The sequence below is a fragment of the Epinephelus moara genome, chromosome 10 (genome assembly GCF_006386435.1).
Source record: "Epinephelus moara isolate mb chromosome 10, YSFRI_EMoa_1.0, whole genome shotgun sequence".
NCBI classification, from domain to species: Eukaryota; Metazoa; Chordata; class Actinopteri; order Perciformes; family Serranidae; genus Epinephelus; species Epinephelus moara.
In genome coordinates, this window is record NC_065515.1 from 15,403,387 (window position 1) to 15,423,361 (window position 19,975).

A 19,975-nucleotide genomic window follows, 5' to 3' on the forward strand; every position below is an offset into this window, starting at 1 on the left:
CAAGACTAGAAAAGCGCAGTCCATTTACCAAGTGCTGTACATTGTGACATGAAACAGTGGTTTCTTGGTTTAAAAAAAAACCAAAAGACCAATGAGAGCCGAGGGGGGACTTGATCAACCAATCAGCCCCACGGGCAGGACGAATGCAGCGGTCAAACTGTTGTCAAGCAGTGTCTCTGCGCTAATGAGGAGTAATAACAACAATGGCAACCACTACAGACAAGACAGACGCCACTAATATTGAGAAGACTGACACGTCTTCTCAATATTGCTCGACATTGTAGTTTTTTACTTCGCTCCACCCCACCCAAAAAAGGTGGTACTGCTATGACTACACATCGGTTTGGACTTAAAATGATGTTAGATTCAGGCAGATAGCTGGGTCTCTAATAATTGGTTAGGGAAAATCTAAATTGGTTAGGGTGGAGGCAATATCAGACTGAAGATCGAAACGTTTAACGAGTTGACAATTCTGTCTGCCATCAGGAGATGTAGCTGGCCGACATAACAAGTAAATTAGTGAGCTTTGTGGTTGGTGGTCGGCAGATTTTGTAACTGTTGCGTTTGATGTTTCACCCTGTTTCAGTCTCTATGCTAAGCCAGTGGTTCCCAACTGATGGGTCACGTTCCAAAAGTGGGCCGCGGGCCCATCCTGAAAGGACTGTGGGGATTTAACCTGCTGGTTAACCCGCTTTATTTTCAAGTGCAGTCAAATTTCAGCAAAGAGCTTTCATTTCTGCTGTACAGCAGGTGACTAACAGACAGCTACTTCACAGAGACAGCAAAATGCTCAACGACATGGCCAAACGTAAGTATGACCCTGAATATATTTAACCTTGAACCAATGGACCAGTGGACCTTGAACAATGACTAAGGAGAAATCTGGACCCCATGGCTGGACCAGATGGGAACCACTGTGCTAAGCTAAGCTAACTGCCTCCTGGCTTTATATTTAATGAACAGATATGGAAGTGGTATCAGTCATGACATCTACCTCTCAGCAAGAAAGAGAATAAGTGTATTGTCCCAAAATGTCTATTACTTTAAAAATCACAAGGATATTTTCCTTACTAACTAAAAATGTGAAACCTCAACATTTAGCACCTTTAACCTGGATTTATTCAATCTAGAATTAACTATGCAGATCATCCGTGCTCTTTTCCTTTAGTTCCCTCCCTCAGATCCAAACACATGCAGCTATCCTCTCCCTCAGGCTAACAATGTAATCCTTTACATGCCTGGACACAGAATGTAGAACTAAACTACTGAATAAGCAACTAATTCACATTCATCCAGTCATAACTTGACAGGGAGAGTTGAGAGATGATTCTCAGGTTCTCTCTGTCTGAATTTTTGATATGTCAAACAGCAGGGAGAAGCTGCCAGTGACCATCTGATGGCCTTTACTTCAACATGTCACCAATACATCAAGAAGTCCTTTAAGTCAGCTGTAAGGTGCAATCTCTTCACAGCAGCTCACACAGGATTGCAAATCATTAACAAGCATAGTGAGAACTTTTCAAGAATTTTTGCAAATGGCAGGACATCAGCGGGTTTCTCTGCATTTTTGTTGTTGTTGTGATCTAAACCAGAGTGTTGCTTTATCAGAGTTAACTGTGCGGTCTTACCCATTTGATGGATTTGTTGACTGCAGAGCATCTTTGTTGTCCGGTAGCTGTAACCTGAAACAGAGGAACAAAATCAAGGCTGTTTTAGAAAAAGGAGGGAAATCTCAAGGGATGACAAACCAGCTGAAAAGCCGGCTATTGTTTGAGAAACATGACCGTGAGAGCCATAGAAACTCGGACACTGATACATGTGGACACTCCCAGGCTACTTATTTCTTTTCAATGACTCGTCGAGGACATTTCTTCGGATATTAATGGGACAGTTTTGGGAGAAAAATGTCTGTGAAATCGGCTTGATCAGGGAACAGAATGTTTTGGTGAACCCATATTGAGTTTCACAGAAAGACTCAAAACATTCACTCAAATTTTAAACTGTAACCCAGACTATGCTTTACTATCTGATTTTGTTTTACTTCATATGTCCTTGGTGGTTTTAAATTCAAACACAATCACCTGAAGTCTGTGATGATGGGATCCAATTCTGGACTGTTTATGACTGACAACCTGGGAAAAGAAATAAAAGTGACTCTGTGTATGAAACTTATCTGTAGGAGCTAAAATGCTAACAACTAAACGTATCATTACACGGTTATTACATGTTTCAATAACACTGTGACATCACAGGGTTTGTTGTTCTCATTGTGACACCGCTGATTGTCTCTGAGAATACATGACTGTGCACAATGTGAACGTACCGGCTCGGGGAGTCCGGGCTGTCAGGGATGTCTTGCGCCTCCACGGCAACACTGTGAAGAGGTCAAAGGTTAACTTGGAGAGAATGTAAGAATGGATCTCATGATGGTGAGAGGAGAAGGTGCTCTAGGATACTGTAAGTCTAATCTGAAGATCTGACGAGGACTCAAGAGTTTGGAACAGATAGTTTGAATTGTTGGAGTGTTGGCGATATCGGCCGTAGAGATGTCTGACTTCTCTCCAATATATTGGAACTAGATGGCACTCGGGTTGTGGTGCTCAAAACGCCAAACAAATACATTTGAAAAACTCAACAGCATTGTCTCTTTCTAGAAATCATGACCTGGTACTCATGATAATCCATAGACCTTGTTATGAGCTGTTTCATATAGGAGCTACTTTTTCCTACCAAACTACACCAACCAGTACAGGATAAAAAGCTTGTATCCAGTCATGGATGAGAGACTTGTGCTTGTGACAGCATGAGATGTAAACATTAATGGTGTCCTCTTGGGCTGAGCTGAGTGGTGCTAGATGAGCTAGTAGTAGATGAACGCTTCCTTCTGAGCGGTGACACTGTTAGCAGGTGTAGTTCGGTTGAAAGAAAATAGTTCCTACATGAAACTGCTCACAACAAGGTCCATGGATTATCGTGGACTAAATGAGTACTTTATTCTAGTCAGCCTGAAACATCCTGAAACAGCAATCAGGTCTAAAAAATCTTCACTTCAACATATAAATCTTGGACTCTTTGGTCAGGGTTAGATCAGTGGTTTCCAACTTCTTCATCTTGTGACTCCTCATCACAGGGTGCATGACTGTGAGGTATGAGAAACTGTGTAGTTGTACACAATGACAAAAGCAAAGATTTGAGAAGATTCAAAAGGTAAACATGGTCCATACCTAGGTGATTATCCTACAATCTCTTGAGTGCATGTTGTGCCCATGTGTGGGTGTACTGGCCTACAGTATACTGTAGGTTTGGAACCACTTGATTCGATTGTCACCCCATTAACACATTACTTTTTCTCCCGGCTTATTTATTTTATTTACTTATAGTAGTTTACAAAAATGATCTTACAAAAGCAGCCTTCAGAGATGGAACAACACAATAAAACACCAACAAAACCACAGAACAAGTGTGTTTCAGTGCATTGCTAGTAAAGTAAAAGCCTGCTTGATCACAACATGAATGTAATGTTGTCTAACAGGCTGCAGACCGGCAACAAAAGACTTAATAAGCACAGTAAGATGGATCATGATACCAATCTTTTACAGTAAAGAACATTGTTTTCCCTGTTGACTCACAGTGGGCAAGCTCCTCTGTGGATTTATCAGATACTGGATTAGATAATCATAATCAAACACAACTTTTTCTTTTTAATTTGTGAACAGTGTGACTGTTTTAGAGTTAAGAAACACAGGGCTGAACTTTACAGATCATATCAGATACTCATATGAGAGTGTGTGTTGTCTGACGAGGATCTATGCTGGCACTGAACATGCCGTGCTCTCTCGACTATCTCTGTGTGATGACAAGATAACAAATTACACTTAAAAGTGCGATTGCATTCTGTAATGAAAACAGACAGGTACCGACAGGGACAGGACCTGCACTGGTTTTCGGGAGCTTTCCCCTTTCTACTCACTTTTTGCTGTCATTTTTCTTCACGCTTCGTTTCCAGTTCCTAATAAAACTCATTCCCCAGCTCTGAGATCGGGTGAGACAGCAGAAGATCACACGGCGGGCATGGATGGACAGACAGACAGGAGGGAGGACGGGGGCAGCTCACACCGACTTCACACTGACATAAGTGAACCTACAATACCCGCTGCGTGTCTTCCTCCTTCCTGACGTGGAAAGGTGTGTTGCTGCTGTCATCGTCATAATAATGACTTTACTATTTAAATGCACTGTAATGTAGCTGCTGTGAGTCCCGGCTACATGGTCCTAGAGCCCTCCATTTTACGACAAGGTCCCACACTGTAATGAAACAGGCAGTTACATACTGTACGACTTAAAATGTATTATTCAATAAACAAACATGTAGCCTACATAAATTAAAGGAAGTTAACTGTCTCGTGTGTAGGATTTAGGGGCATCTATTGACAATAATGGTAAATAATATTCACACCTACCTTTTCATTGGTGTATAAAGTTGTAGTTAGCATCGCACTGGTTCAACCGTCAAAAACCCTATGGGATTTTTTCATTTGATTTTAAATTACTGCCGAAAATAAGCTCTGTGGCAAACAAACATCTATGATACTTACACATATTGTTCGGCGACATAATCTCCACAAATGAACACCACTTTCAAGATTATTGAAGCCTGAATGCAGTCGCCAGAAGTAAAAAGCTAACATTAGGCTTTAAACGAACTGCACCACAGTCGCACGACCTGACGTCACCGCCATAACAGAACGGTGTTCGGCGCGGCTCGGCGCGATGACGTTACATAGTCTCATTGAGCCGTTTGTTAGCAACTGCCGTTTTGAAGACACGTAGAAGCTTCAAAGTTTACAAGTGGAGTATTGACTGACGTATTTTATGTCGTGGAACAAAACATGAAAGTATCTTAAGCTTTTGTTAACCACAGACCTTATTTCAGGCATCTAACTTAAAACCCATTCAAGAAACACATTGACTTTGAGACCCAGGAACCGTGAGTGTTAAAATGCTGAGTAATTTCCGGGTTTTACGCAAGAAAACTAAAATTATTTTTTTGTTTTTATATTTACCGTTGTTTTCGGAATCATTCATGGGGCACTTATCCTAAAATAAGAACTGTCATGTCTTGTTGTGGAGCAGGTCCTCTTCCTCAGAATCCGCCATGTTGTTCTACAGGAGACCACAACGGACAAACCAAATACTGGCTCTAGATAGGGCCTATTGCATTTTCCCTTCTCACTATAGTTCTCCTGTTTATAAACTTGGCACACGGAATAAGTTTCAGGCGTTTATAAATGCTCTGTAAATCAAAATCAAAATGCATATGTACATTTACTCAAGTACAGTGTTAAAGTAAAATTTGAGGTACTTTCCTGCTACTTTCGGTTTCTACCACAGTACTTTTAAGAGGGAAATAATGTAGTTTTTATTCCACTATGACAGCTTAATTATGCCTAATCTAAATTTGCATAAAGTCAGATATGCTGTTATAGATTGAGCTGACAGTAGTACATGTACGTAAAGTAGTTAAGGCGGACTTCACACTGACCAGCAACATAAATGCTGCCTAAAAATGACTGCATCAGCTTCCACAAAAATAATCAAATAATATTATACATATAACAAAATCACATTCTGAATCATTCTGATCTACTTATTGAGTACTACTAAAATGTACCAATACAAGAATGTAAAAGTCCTGCATTAAAAATGTTAGTACCTGTATTATCAGCAAATGTTACTTTGGCTCATGTGCTCACACATTATTTATGTTATTGGACCATTATTACAGATGCATTATTATGTATTAGTCTATCAGCTAATGATGTGTTTTAGGGAAAATAAATGTGTATAAAAGTACAATACTACCCTCTGACATGGAGCAGAGTAGAAGTATATGGGGGCATACAATTGCAACACCTGAATACCTACATAAGTGTTCTCAGATACTTTCCACCACTGCTGCACTTTTCTTGTAATAGAGTATTGTTATAATGCAGTATTACTACCTCTACTCAAGGATCTAAAATTGTACTCCACACAGCCAGTAACATGATTTAATCCCAGTAAGAACACACAAACTGCAAAACTACACATTTAATATTTATTCTGTTTCAATTAAATGCATTACATATTCTGGCCAAACCTCCCAATGATTTTCTTCTTACACGTTAGAAAATACAAAATAAAATACAATTAGTTTGAGCTTAAAAAGCCTTTATGGGTAAGCCTAGAAACACAAGTGGTTCTTGATTTGTAAAATTCAAGGAGTCTGTACAAATGACAGTAACGTGTCAGGTGGCCTTTAAACGTGAGAGGATTAAACTGTTGTATGACAAGAGACTCAGCTGTGAAGGTGAAGACGAGATGGACGACTCCTGCTCTCGCTTGTATTTACAATAAACGTGAACTGCAATATGAGACGCACTGAGAGTAGGAAGTGCAGCCTCGACCATGGACAGTAAACTGGTTAAACATGAGAAGAGGAAACTATGACAATGCTTGTTCTAAACAAGGCCGAAAAGAGAAAAAAATACATCTGAACAGGAAGAAGTGTCCAAAATGTTGTGCACCGTTAGCTCACAAATCAGCAAGGAAAATAAAAACAAAAGCTTACTGCTCTTCAACCAAACCTTCCCTTGTTTAGAAACCATCTATCACAGTTCAGCACTCAGCGTTAAGTCACTTAAGTTCATTTTCTGGGAGAAACACAATATTTCCCAGCAAGGAGAGGAATCACTGGCCGGCCAACTACTGTGAGGGTGTTAACAGGCGTGTGGATGCAGTGCAACGGAGGGATTTATCTTCACAACACCAGCAGGTTAAATCCCCACAGAGCCTGAAGTGCACACACAAAAGACAAACTGCTCCACCAGAACGCAGAGACACTAATCAACTTTTACTGACTTTGTGTAGGACTCTGAAATCCAGTTAGGCTCTCAGAGAGGAAGCATCTGCTGAGACAAAAAAAAAAACATTGTGGGGAAAAAAAAAAAAAAAAGTTCATACAAATGCCAGACAGCAGTGGCAAACTTTGAAATGGAACGTGGTGTGAAATTTGTGAAATGAATACTTTAGGAAATTTTTCTTCTTAGTGCACTTCTCTCATCTACAACCAAGCATCCATGTTACTGAAGTGTAATTCAGCAAGCTTTAGGGAGATCGCTTTGTGACTAACCCTGGATCAATCAGGATGAGCAATATTATTAAAGGGACAGTTTATGCTAAAATTGAAAATACATATTATTCCTCTTACCTGTAGTGCTGTGTGCAAAGTGGTGCGAGTTGTCGAATGTTGGTGATAACAGCCGTAGAGATGTCTGCCTTCTCTATAATATAATGGAACTAGATGGCACTTGGCTTGTGGTGCTCAAAGCGCCAAAAATAAAACATTTGAAAAGTTCAACATCAATGTCTCTTTCCAGACATCATGACCTGGTTACTCAAAATAATCCATAGTGTGAACAGTTTCATGTAGGAACTATTTTCTTTCTACCAAACTACACCCACCAACCAAATCACTGTGGAGAAGGAAGAGTGCATCTACTGCTAGCTCACCTAGCATCATTGAGCTAGCTAAGGTTACAGCGCAGCCGGGGGAGACGCCATTAACGTTTACATCTCACACAGTCATGAGCCTCTTGTCCATGAGTAGATGCACTCTTCCTTCTGCGCAGCGATACAGTTGGCGGGTGTAGTATGGTTGACACTGTCTCTATTAAGCCAGGTTTAATGTGTGTTTTGGGTGTGTTTTATATCAATTGAACTTTACAGCACGTCACAGAAACTCCACCACTGACTAGTGTTTTGGAGGTGTAACTGTAGAGTGACACAGACACACCATCGCACAAGTATAAATGCTCACAACGGCGTAGGTGACATGTGTAAGCTATGCACTGTAGGGTCTGCCACACAAGTAGAAATCCCGCTTAACTCACCTAGCACCACTGAGCTAGCTGGTGTTACAGCTTAGACACCATTACTGTTTACATCTCGTGCTGTCACAAGACCTCTCCTCCATGAGTAGATGCACACTTCCTTCTGCGTGATGATACAGTTGGTGGGTGTAGTTCGGTAGGAAGAAAAAAGTCCTTACATGAAACTGCTCACAATGTATCCATTGATTTACAGACATCTCTTTCGCCGTGCAAGTCTACGATAAAAGGTCTTTTTGGGCCACAGGGCATCACATGATGGTGAATGGCCTGGTATGAGCCTCTCATCCATGTGTAGATGCACTCTTCCTTCTCTGTGGTGATATGGTTGGTGTTTGTAGTTTGGTAGAAAGACATTCTTTTTACATGAAACTGCTCACAACAAGGTCTGTGGATTATCTTTAGTAACGGTGTCATGATTCCTGCAAAGAGACATTGTTGACATCTCTACGGCTGATACCTCCAACACACTGCAACTCACACTAAAACAATCTAGACTGATAAATAGCACTACAGGTAAGAGGAAAAATATGTATTTCTGATTTTGGGGTGTCCCTTCAACATTATTCATGTATCTTATGAGTAATTAGGGTGGGTAAAGTGGGTATAAATCAGTTGTTTCCACACATACAGTCATCACAACAACCCAGTTTCTATTTTTTACACTTATGTTTGAATGCTAATGTCCAGCCTCAACAGTTTTGCCATCAAATTTCAGCTAAAACATTAATAATTAAACATCAAGGACTGAGTGTTTCATACTAATTAAAATAATGTAGAGTATTTAGTGTCTGACTCTATCAAATATTTGTCAAAAGCAGTTCTTGTGTCGTGCAATCCCCTTGTAGTGTGCCCTGAAATGTAATGCTAATTATTATGTCATCATGACATGAAAAAGTTGTAGTTTCATTTCTTTCAGTATCTCCCAAAAAATCAACTTTGACAGAACAGATGCTGGACAAAGTAATGCATTACAAACATTTAAAAGAAACTAAAGTATCTAGAAGCTGAATGTGGAAGCTGTGATGTTGAAATTTACTATAAATTTGCACATGCGTTTCACATATTAGAGGACTGGTAACTTCCAGTTAGACAAGTAGAAATGTTGAATTTTGTCACCCTGTCCTAAACAAATACTTATACAAAAAAAATCTCATAGGCCTTCTGCGGGATTAGAAAAGTACATGGTCACTCCATTTCAAAAAGACTGACTGCACTCTTAAATTTTGTTACTGTGCCTCAAAAAACACTCTTTTTTCCCACCTTACTATCTCGAATCTACACACAGTTCAAGATTTAGTTTCAGAATATTAAACAAGAGCTTGAAGGAAATTAGGGGATTTTTTGGGCTCTACAAAATTAGCAAGTCTATTTCTAATTAAAGAAATCTCATGAAATTCTCAACGTAACTTTAGAAGCTAGAGTGAGCCGAGTATTAATAAAGTAAAGCGTTAGTGGATAAAGACAGGGCTTTTGACAAAGGCCATTTTGATCTAGTTTTGAGTGCATTAAATAAATTACATTCTGGAGAGTTAACGTGGCGCTTGTAGCCTGGTGTTGAACTCAGCGGAGCAATCTCTAAATCCATATTCACCGCATTTCATTTTCAACAATCCATTCTTCAGAACATACACTCCATCTTGGTCCTCTCCTCCAAAAACAAGACCAACAGGATGGGGAAAAAATAAAACACAATACTGCAATGCCAGTGAATGGTGAACACAGTCTGGGGAGAAGAAAGATTCAGAGGTGGGTTTATTCTGAGAAAGTCTCTTCATGGGGTCAGCAGGTGCTGCTGAATCAGTCCTATACAGTCCCCACTTTGCTTTGGTGCTTTCTGGGCTGGGCCAGGCTGTGCTGTGCCGTGCCGAGCCAGGTCAGTGGAGGAAGAGGGGGAGGAGGGGAGGAGGAAGGGGAGACAAGCTCCTCAGGAGAGTTCAGACTTGCTGAGTGCGATGGCCAGTTCCAGGTCCTCTTGTTCCTGCTGGGTGAGCCTGGCAAGTCGCTCCTTTTCCTCTCGCTCGCTCTCGCGCTTTGCCCACTCTATCATGTCTTCCTCTGTTGGATACTGCTCCGTGAACACAGGACACACACGCACACACACACACATCACACACGAAGGGAAGGAGAGGAAGCACAAATGCAAAGAAATATGGGGAGAAAGGAGACACAAACAGACAAACATACAGTTAACAGATTCTCAAGGATAAAGGAACTTATTCTTGCAACCTGCTGATGACAGATTACCAACAGTAACAGCTGTAACATGATGCATGCTATCACCCAGAGGTGGGACCAAGTCATTGTTCTGCAAGTCACAAGTATGACTCAAGTCTGTGCACGAAAGTCCTAAGTCAAGTTCCATATCTAGACCAACAAGCCTCGAGTATTGAGCTCTAAACAAGTCATAATGTGCTCATGACCAAATATCATGCCATTTAAAGAGTAATAATATATTAACTTTTAATTTGTACTTATTTGTTAAAACAAGTTTATTGTAAATTGTTTGTCTCTGTCTATAATCTTTGACCTGCATGTTTCACATACTGCAATTCGTTTTTGTTGACCACCGTGTAGTTTTTGTGCACAACAAAATCATCTTTTGGTATCTTTTTTTCCAGCTGGCGCTCAGCAGCGTAAAGTTAGTCAGATTGACTAAAACAAAGTGGTTCTGGGGAACTAAGTGCCAACTTGCTGGGAATGAATGGCGTTAATATTTGCTGATTCAGGAAATTAAAGGAAATTTATCGATTTATGGCACACTTTTTAAATAACATTTTTTAATCTTTGGGCATTGGGGAAGGTATCAAGTATTTTCAGTATTGTCAAAAGGCTCAAGTCCAAAAAAAGTCACGAGTCACTGATGTTAAAATTTAAGTAAAGTTGCAAGCATTTTATGATTTTGTCAAGTCGGGTCTAAAGTCTTCAATTTGTGACTTAAGTCTGAACCAAATCCAAGTCATGTGACCCGAGTCCACACCTCTGTTATTATCATTTACATGTATAAGCTTCATAAAGCAACTGCTGCCCTGTAACATCCATCAAGGATTCAATGATTTATTGACGTCATTATACAATACAGGACTGCACAATGAAAGTAGCTGTAGTATGTAATGTAATGTGATCATGATCACATGAATAATATCTCAGAGGGATTTTTATATCAAATAACAACATATCTGTCAATATTATGTTTGTTAATATCATACACGTATTTTCAATAAGAATCTCTTCAATTTAGTGATCATTATTATAATCATTATAAACTTATCAGAGCTCTGTGATGAACAAACTAGGGATACATGATATATATTGTCCCTTAATTAGGAAATTTATATTATATATTATTTCAATACTGAAATTATATCCAATAAATGACAAATTGCTTTCACTGACTGAACAAGTGCAGCATCTGTCATTGACGTTTTTCAGTTTCAGAGGAAGACACCACGACGAGTTTTAACACAACAAATCTTTTAAGACATCTACAAAGTTGTCATGGCAACGAAGATGTGTTGAAGGAATAGGAGGCAGGAGGCATTAAAAACTTCGGAGGGTTAACTGGAGACAGCTCAAAGGCTGAAGCAGATAATGACAAAATTCACAAATTATGGCACTTGTCTTTTTCTTGTGGTAGAAGACCAAGGATTTCGCAAACTAATGGCACATTTAGAAACTGGTAAACTCTCCCAAGCCGCTGCTACTTTTACCACGGACATGTGGACGTCTGACGTTAAGTCAGTGAGTAGTGTTAGTTTGACAGCTCAGTGGCTGGGTGAAGACTTAAACATGTCGTGTTACCAACAGTGATATCAGTTAGATTTGGTTCAGTCAGAGCTATGGAATATAAAATCATCCATTTTTGCTAACCACATCTTACCCTCAGGTGCACATAAATTACAGGTTATGAATTTATTTTAAAATAGAAAATGTTAATTTATCAGTAATCTTATCGGTATTGGCCATTAGAAGCAGCTTATCGGTATTGGCTGAAAAAAATCCATGTTATGCATCCCCAGAAAAAAATACTGTATGTAAAAGTTAATAACTCAAACTAATTTTTGGCATTTCTGTGGCAAAGTTTCTTGTTTTCTTTTCAGATTTTTTTAGGCGTTTTTGTCAGAAAGATTAGGAATTTGAGAGGAAAGAGACAGGATGAACATGCAACCAAGATCCCCAGCAGGGATTAAGCCAGAGATGTTTCAGTTTAAGTCGAGCACATCTTAGCCCTGAGCCACTGTGACAGCCACAACAGACTGATAATACTGGCATCACCAACGTACCAGCCAGGCTTTACAGTGGTGAAGCAGGTCACAGAGAAAGACGCCCTTAACCATGGTGTGGTTTTTATTTAGCACTTTCTGGCTCAAGCTTGATAATGTTTCTAATAGGGTAAGGGTAAGGTACAGTCAGATCTCTGATGTTTATGACAGATACTTTGACGACTCTCTGACAAATAACTTTTCTCAAATACCCCTTTTCCACTAAACTAGCTCTGGTTCTTGAACTGGTTCTGTTCAGGACTCTTGGAAAGTTTGTGCTATCTGGCAAAGCAGCCCATGTTTCCAACAGCTTTGATCAGAATCATTGTAGTCAAAGATGTGTCATCAACGCAGGGCATTGCACGATGCACAACAGAGGTAAACCATAGCAGCAAGATGGTGGATCGCATTGATCCAAACTATTGTTCTGTTATTAAAGATATATATATATATATATATATTTTTTTTTTTTAATCCAAAAACAAGCAGGGACCAACAATTAATGATTTGATGATGATTTCTCTGTCATTCTAACCTGTAGAATATGACACAACAACTAATGTCATCATGGTTCCCACTTCAGGTTAAGAAAAGACCTGCTATTTTTTGGTTCCAAACCAATTTATTTTTGTTTAAAATGATCTTAACGGTTCAAATTAGGTGCAGGAACGAGAGCAGCACCTGATCCATGTTGGTGGAAAAGATATAAAACAGGATATTTTGACCTGTCATTGTAGGGGAAGCACACATGTAACCAAAAAAACACATTTGTAATTAAAGGCCCAGTGTGTAGGATTTAGTGACATCTAGTGGTGAGGTTGGAGAACTGAAATTACTCCCATGTGCCAAGCGTATGAGAGAAACAGGTGTGGCCGACTTGAAAAAACAAAAATGCAAATGGCCCTATCTAGAGCCTGTGTTTGATTTGTCTGTTCTGGGCTACTGTGGAACAACAAGGCAGCCTCTGTGGAAGAGGACCTGCTCTACATATAGATATAAACGGCTCATTCTAAGGTAACGAAAACACGGTTTTTATTTTCAGGTGATTATAAACTAATGCAAACATAGTTCTGAATATTATATTCCATTTGTGCCGATAGATGCCTCTAAATCCTACACATGGGTCTGTTAATTAACATTTATCTGTGTCAGTCAGCTGTGTGGTCAATAAATCCAAAATGTTGCATTTCAGTCCCCCTACTAAAACTAAAAAAACCCCACTAAAAACCAATTTTTAAGATCAATGATGACCATCAACATGTCAACTTCTTTAAACGTAAACTTAAAATAAACCCATTCAACCAGGCTATTGATTAAGAATGATTTATTGAAATTATTTTCATTATTTATTTATCTACTTTATTGTATTCATTTTGTCTTTTATTTTATTATTACTAATATTATATACATTTTTTATTCCACTTATTTCCACTTTGTCTTTTATCTATTTTTTCTACTTTTAGTCCAGCTTTTATTTAACTATACTTTCACTAATATTATTATTATTATCACTTTTAAATCTTAATTTTTTTTCATCATTTTTATTGTTAAATTGTTTTTGTCTTTTATGTTGTTTTTATGGTCTACACTTGTTCTGCCTTATTATCTGCTTGTCAGTCATCTGTAAAGCACATTGAACTGCACTGACATGTATGACAGGTGCTATACAAATAAAATATGACTGACTGATTGATGAACAAAGACAGTCTTTGCCCCTCACGTGTTATTAAACATGATGTGGAACAATGTGCATATAAAAGATGGGATATAAATGTGACAGATGAAATCTCCACTGAGGAATAAATGGGAGTTGTATTACCAAATATCACATTTGGAGATCGTGACAACAGAAAGCGAAGGACGGAAATTTTAAAATACACAGAATGCTGGTTAAGACAGTTAATCATTGCAGACCGGACATGCATTGTGCCAACAGGTTCATTATTCTCATGACAGACAGAAGCATCACAGGTCATCCAGTGTGTTACCCCCCATGCAAATGAAAGTAGGCAGCGATGACGGCGTTCACTAGCAGCAGGTATTTTATGAGCTGATGATTTCAGTGTAGAGTGGTGCAGAACATGCACGATGAGAACACTGAAGAAACATCTAATGGATTTAGTAGAGAACATGCATTTATTACTTGTAGGTGGTACATCCCACTGCTGCTTTTAAATATGGATGAAATCAGACATCAATAAAGTACTTAGCAAAAGGAACGGTGCGTTTGATTGTTGAACTTAAATAAACTCTTTACATGGCTTTACGTTCAGTCACTGATGTGATTGGTGGGATTCTGTCAAAGTACTTAAAAGGACCGTACTGGGGTTTTTGCATGTTTTAGCCCATTTAGCACAAATCCTATAAATCTTATTCTATTGTCCAGAGTTGTAGATTATGGGAAGCATTTTTCCTGCTTCCCACGTGGCCACTACAGTATCAAAATACATCGATATGTACTTGTACAGACATAAAACTAGCTTTAGTTATAACAGCATTAAAGGGACACTTCTGTATTTTTCAACCTGGACACTATTGTCCCATGTTTTTGTGTCTACGTGACAAATGGAGACAGCCATGTTTGAAATATGTCCTGTTTAAAGAGAGACACCTGCAGGTGCAACGGCAAAGAAGTCTGCCATGTAATCCCTAAGGGCAATTGTGCACCGTCAATTTACATCCATGAATAGTGCTTGTTTCTGCCACTGACAGGTGCTGATTGTTATTTAAAGTGTCTGACAATATTATGGAAAAGACCCTTTGAAGAAATTAAACATTTTTCTTCACCTTTCCTGGTCTGTTTGCTGTTGTGACCAAGTCTCACTCAAGGAGAAGTCTCGTTGTGAAATCTCATGAGAGGTGACTTGTTGCAAAGAAGCAACTATGGAAATGGTAGTGAGAGTCAGAAAGAGTGGTGCTGGGAAGAGTTTGATGTGTTGGAGTAAAGAAAGAGAAGCTTAGTGTTATCTAAAAGATTCTCAATGTCATGGCTGAATATTAAGCTGATTTCCACAATGGGGAAAAGTCCGTGAGATTTCAGAACGAGACTTCTCCATGAGCCAGACTTGGACACAATAACAAACAGACCAGGTGTAATTCAATTTGTGGGGTGATTTTGTGGAACGCACTGGGTGAAGAAATAAAACAAAGAAAAGATATCAGACAGTTTAAAAACAGGTACAAAGACAGTATCTTCACTTCCAAGTACGGAAATGATTAGAGGGAATGAAATGCAAACTAAGTGTAATACTGTTATCCATTTTCTCAATTCATATTTTCGTATTTGTTTTATACACGGGGTAAAATTGGTTATTGGGTATTAAGAAGTGCAATGGTGTAAATGTGGCCTGCTTCACTACTGCTGCCCTCTCTCTCTCAATACTGGACCAATTTCAAAAATTGTTGTCTCCATTAGTCACTTAGACATAAATACATGGGAAAATAGGGGCCAGGTTCAAAATACTGACATTATCCTTTAATAACGTGTCATGTTGACCTTGATTATTGTAAAAGTTGTGTTATTATTGTGCAAACCGGACAAATCAGCAATCACAACAATGCAGAAAATACAACCAACAAACAAAAGTAGGCCACTTGAAAGGTAGGAAATAATCTTACATTTAAATCATGCTTTGGAAAATATCAGCCACAATGTATAAAAAAAAGTAAAAAAGTATAGTGACAACTTGCAGTAAATGAACTGAAAATGCAAAAACACTGCTACAGTCCTTTAAAAGCTCAGGCATTCGCAGATAGTGGTGTCATGGATGCACATAGAAGCCAGAGATGGTGCCCTTGATTCAACTCTTTATTCAACTTTTTTGACAGAGGTGTAAAGACACAGAGAGGAAGAGAATACAGGCGATCTGTTTCTCCACAACACACTGCTGACCAGACAAGGGCTGAACTGATAAACGAAAGGGTGGATGGGTGAACAGGTGGATGCATGAATAAATAGGTAGCGGCATGTGTAAAGGGAAAAAAACAACAAAACACTGAGGTGAGGGATGATGGAGGCAGTGGTATGAGTGAATAAGAGCCAAACACACAGTTAGTGCGTGCAGGTCAGGGTTCAACAGGGACATGCAGGTGCAGTCATGTGATTGGAGAGGAACTAGAATCAATGCTGTCTTATAATAATAGTTATCCATCCCAAATTCACAGCGTGACAGTACATTTCTGTGCAGCGTTACAAAGGGAAGAGCCCAGAGGATTTTAATACTGTTATCAGTTATTCTAAATATATCACCAGGGGTTCAACCCATTTAGATGCATGGTAAATAACTTTCCTATTTTGGCTTCTTTTGTTTTTTTAATGTTAGACATGTGACTATACGCACATATTTTAATGAGTGAGAGGAAATGGAGGAGCCCCTAACGGGACATCGCGGATAAAAAAAAAAGATCGGGGAGAAGAAAAAGAGAAATACTTTTGCATTTACCGAGAAACTTTTCTGTTATCTCGAATTACTGCTATCATAGTCCATCTGTCTTTGGGTGCACATATGAGGTGATGTGTGTTCATGTTGGGACATTTCCTGAGGTAAAGCTTTCTATTTGCTGTGGTGTTGCTATCACTTTTAACATTGACTGACACAGCTGCATCGGAGTCATGAGACAGCTGATTTGACAAGCTAAGAAAGTGTTTAATAATCACCATTCATGCTGATCTAGCCTGTATTCACTTTCAACAAACCCTTTACATGTCACGCTGCTGCAGGAGGTGCACATGGAGCAAGGGAAAGCAAAAGTTTGTCAGTACTTATCTTTTTATTTCACCCTTCTCTTTTTATTCTCCCTCACAATATTTTTCTCCCCCATGTCCCCTCAGGAGCTCTGTATTCTTCTTGATTAATGTCTATAATTATTTACACCTGGCTCCAGTACATGAGCAGAAATTAATAAATACAGTATTTCGCAGTATTTCTGTAGTGTAGCTTAGCTGCTACACATTTGGCCTGAAGCATATGTTATCTCTAAGTTTGTAAAACAGCAGCGTCAGGAAACTTCAAGCTTGTAGTCTGAAACAAATGGGATCTCACTCATGATGCAGCAGGCGCTACTTTGCATCTTGTTAGTAAAGGTCAACTGATGTAATGCCTTTACGCCTCTGAGCCCAGTCACTGGTCAGACCCAGAATAAGTGCTTTTCACCTGAGATGCTATGTCAATGTTAAAAGTTGCATAGAATGAAACATTTTGCAATAAAAATATATATCTCATTACACTGTGAAATATGCACAGGCTGTAATGTCTGAGTGCTGAGTTGGGATGGCTAACAAAAGCCAAATACAAGCAGTCTCTCATCTCTCCATTCACTGCCAACCATGAGGTGGGACTTTGTATGATGAAAACAGATGTGTGTAACCAATTAATATGTAACAAAACTTGTGTCTGTTACTACAAATATGCTGCAAAGTTAGTTTATCAGTGTCTCTGTAATTGCTCTAATGACATTTCTGTACATTTCTTCATTAAGTAAAACAGTGCAACTTCAATTCTGGGGCATAAATTAAGCGCAATCCCAATATAAATCAGTAACAAAAAATAATTACAGGTATAAAGAATCTTTACATAGCAAAATAAAAATATTGCATTCAGAATAAAGAGCTAAAATATACACCAGCAGCAAACAGTGTGCAAGAAAAATGAACTCAAATATGTAAGATTTAATAGCTCATGTTAGCTTAGCTCAAGAAAACGAGGTTATCAAATAAACAAATGCAGCATGCGCTACTGTGTGAGCCGGTTAGTTTGCTTCTTTGGGATGTTTTAATGGCAGTGGATGGAGTGATTTATAAAGCTGGCCTGATTTGCTTGGTGGTTGCTTGGTGATGCAATTAAACAACTAAATGTGATTTATTAGAAGGAAAAAAAAAGAGAAGAGGGCAGTGACTATTGAGAGTCATGTGAAGGTGAGGGAGAGGGCGAGAGGGAGGTGCTCACTTTGTCAAAGCTGGCAAATCGGTCAGCTTCCCGTACGTTGTGACGAGGAGGGGAGGAAGGGGCGAAGGGGTCTGCTAAAGGATCCTTGGCAGGCAGGGAAGAGGAGGAGAAGTCTCCTGAGGGCTGCTGGAGGAAGGGCCCTCGTCGCTGGAAGGAGTCAGAGGACTCTGTTCTGGAGATGGACGATCTCTTACCTGAGAAGGCACAGACAAGCAGACAAAAGGGTCAGTATAGATGCACAGAACAAATAAATCACACTGTAGAGAGAAAAATCAAGCATTTTCCAACATATTGAATGTAATACAGTCACCTTTCCATAGCATGTACTGACCTGGAGGTGGAGGAGGTGGTCTAGTTGGCGTACCCGTTTTTGGGGGCAGTGCTGGGGGCACATCTGGGCCGGCAGACTGGCTGTCTTCCTGGAACAGGTTCTTATTGTTGATGCCAAACTGGTCAGCACCATTTGACTGAAACAGAAGGTTCGCACCGAATTAAATACATAGAGCATTACAACAGTACAGTAAAAACAGGAAAAAAATAACAAGGGGTCGGATACTGTAGATCAGAGGTGGAATCACAGCAGTTGTGAGTTTGCAATTTGGCGACAGCTTTATTCAGGGTGCCATAAAGTAACTTCAAAGCACATTTGCTGTTTAAAATGGAAGCAGCCAGCTTTCCCACCTCGAGCATTTCCAAGTGGTATTATTGTTGGTTGCAAAGACAACCAGATGTTTCTCAGTCCACCATTTCCTCTACTGGGGATATAAACTGCGTAGAAGTTACATTGCTACTCTTTGGTAACTAGGAACAGCTACCAATAGCTACTGGGAGAAGCGAAAGCACTACCTTCTTCCTGTTGGTTGATGGACTTCCTTTGTGCATTACATCGAGCCTTCAGAGCAGCTGAGGCTCAGGAGGTAGAGTGGGTCGTTCACTAATCAGAAGATCAGCGGTATGATCCCCAGCTCCTCCAGTTCATATGTCGAAGTAATCTTGAGCAAGATACTGAACCCCATATTGCTCCCGATGGCTGTTACATCGGTGTGTGTGTGTGTGTGTGTGTGTGTGTGTGTGTGTGTGTGAGAGAGAGAAAGCACTTTGAGTGGTCGGAAGACTGTAAAGGTATAAGCTATACAAGTGCAGTTCTATTTACCATTTTCCATGGAGATAGTTCCTGGTAGCAGACAGAATTGCATAGTCAAAGAGTCAAACATTTATAGAACTTGAAGTTTTCAATAATTTATGAAACTGCACATCAAATATTTTGCTAGTTAGTTTGCAGAATCACGAATAAGTGTTCCTCCCAAAAACCACAACGCACTCGACAGCTCACTCACAGCCTTCCTGAATGTTCTGGTTTGGCAGCAGAAAAGCGTTCAATGTGTCACAACAGTTTCTACCATCACCTTAGCCCACAGCCATTATTTACGACTAGATGTTCAGTGTGTTTGACTCCTTACTGACTGTTTCAGCACTGTGTAAAGGAAGCACAGGACATGAACAAGACCTCTTGATTACCTTCGTCAAAGCACTGAAATCTGCAAAGCCCCCTCCGAATGATTCATTACCAAACACAGCAGCAAACGGATCTGAAACACACAAACATATAAAAATCACTAAGCATAGAAAACTGTCAACAATCAGACACTGTAAATATTGTATTTTGCACATTACAATTTCAACAGCTGCAATGGCCTCTGTTCCCAGAGGGTGGCGTTACACCACAAGTCATACCTGGATCTGAGCTTGCATTTACTGTCGTACCACCAGGAGCGAACGGGTCATTTGTTGCTGCCGTGTCCTTCTAAAAACATAGAAACACACAGTGTTTAGCATAACG

At 39.5% G+C, this 19,975-nt stretch overlaps 2 protein-coding genes across 4 annotated transcripts in view; both read right to left on the minus strand.

Annotated features, from left to right (window-relative positions):
* ttc39a (tetratricopeptide repeat domain 39A) overlaps window positions 1-4,797 on the minus strand; it is a 34,778-nt gene extending 29,981 nt beyond the window's left edge. The window contains exons 1-6 of the mRNA XM_050055535.1: window positions 4,596-4,797; window positions 4,461-4,518; window positions 3,971-4,305; window positions 2,324-2,374; window positions 2,082-2,132; window positions 1,629-1,682 (exon numbers count right to left, since the gene is read on the minus strand). Of these exons, the coding sequence (XP_049911492.1) occupies window positions 1,629-1,682; window positions 2,082-2,132; window positions 2,324-2,374; window positions 3,971-4,023 (209 nt within the window). The 5' untranslated portion in view covers window positions 4,024-4,305; window positions 4,461-4,518; window positions 4,596-4,797. The remainder of the gene's footprint in view (window positions 1-1,628; window positions 1,683-2,081; window positions 2,133-2,323; window positions 2,375-3,970; window positions 4,306-4,460; window positions 4,519-4,595) is intronic.
* Window positions 4,798-6,083: 1,286 nt separating this feature from the next.
* The window catches only part of eps15 (epidermal growth factor receptor pathway substrate 15), a 36,164-nt gene continuing 22,272 nt past the window's right edge, over window positions 6,084-19,975 (minus strand). For all 3 annotated transcript variants that reach the window (XM_050054464.1, XM_050054463.1, XM_050054462.1), the window contains exons 20-24: window positions 19,870-19,939; window positions 19,654-19,724; window positions 18,467-18,602; window positions 18,136-18,329; window positions 6,084-9,996 (exon numbers count right to left, since the gene is read on the minus strand). In XM_050054464.1, the coding sequence (XP_049910421.1) occupies window positions 9,856-9,996; window positions 18,136-18,329; window positions 18,467-18,602; window positions 19,654-19,724; window positions 19,870-19,939 (612 nt within the window). In that variant the 3' untranslated portion in view covers window positions 6,084-9,855. The remainder of the gene's footprint in view (window positions 9,997-18,135; window positions 18,330-18,466; window positions 18,603-19,653; window positions 19,725-19,869; window positions 19,940-19,975) is intronic.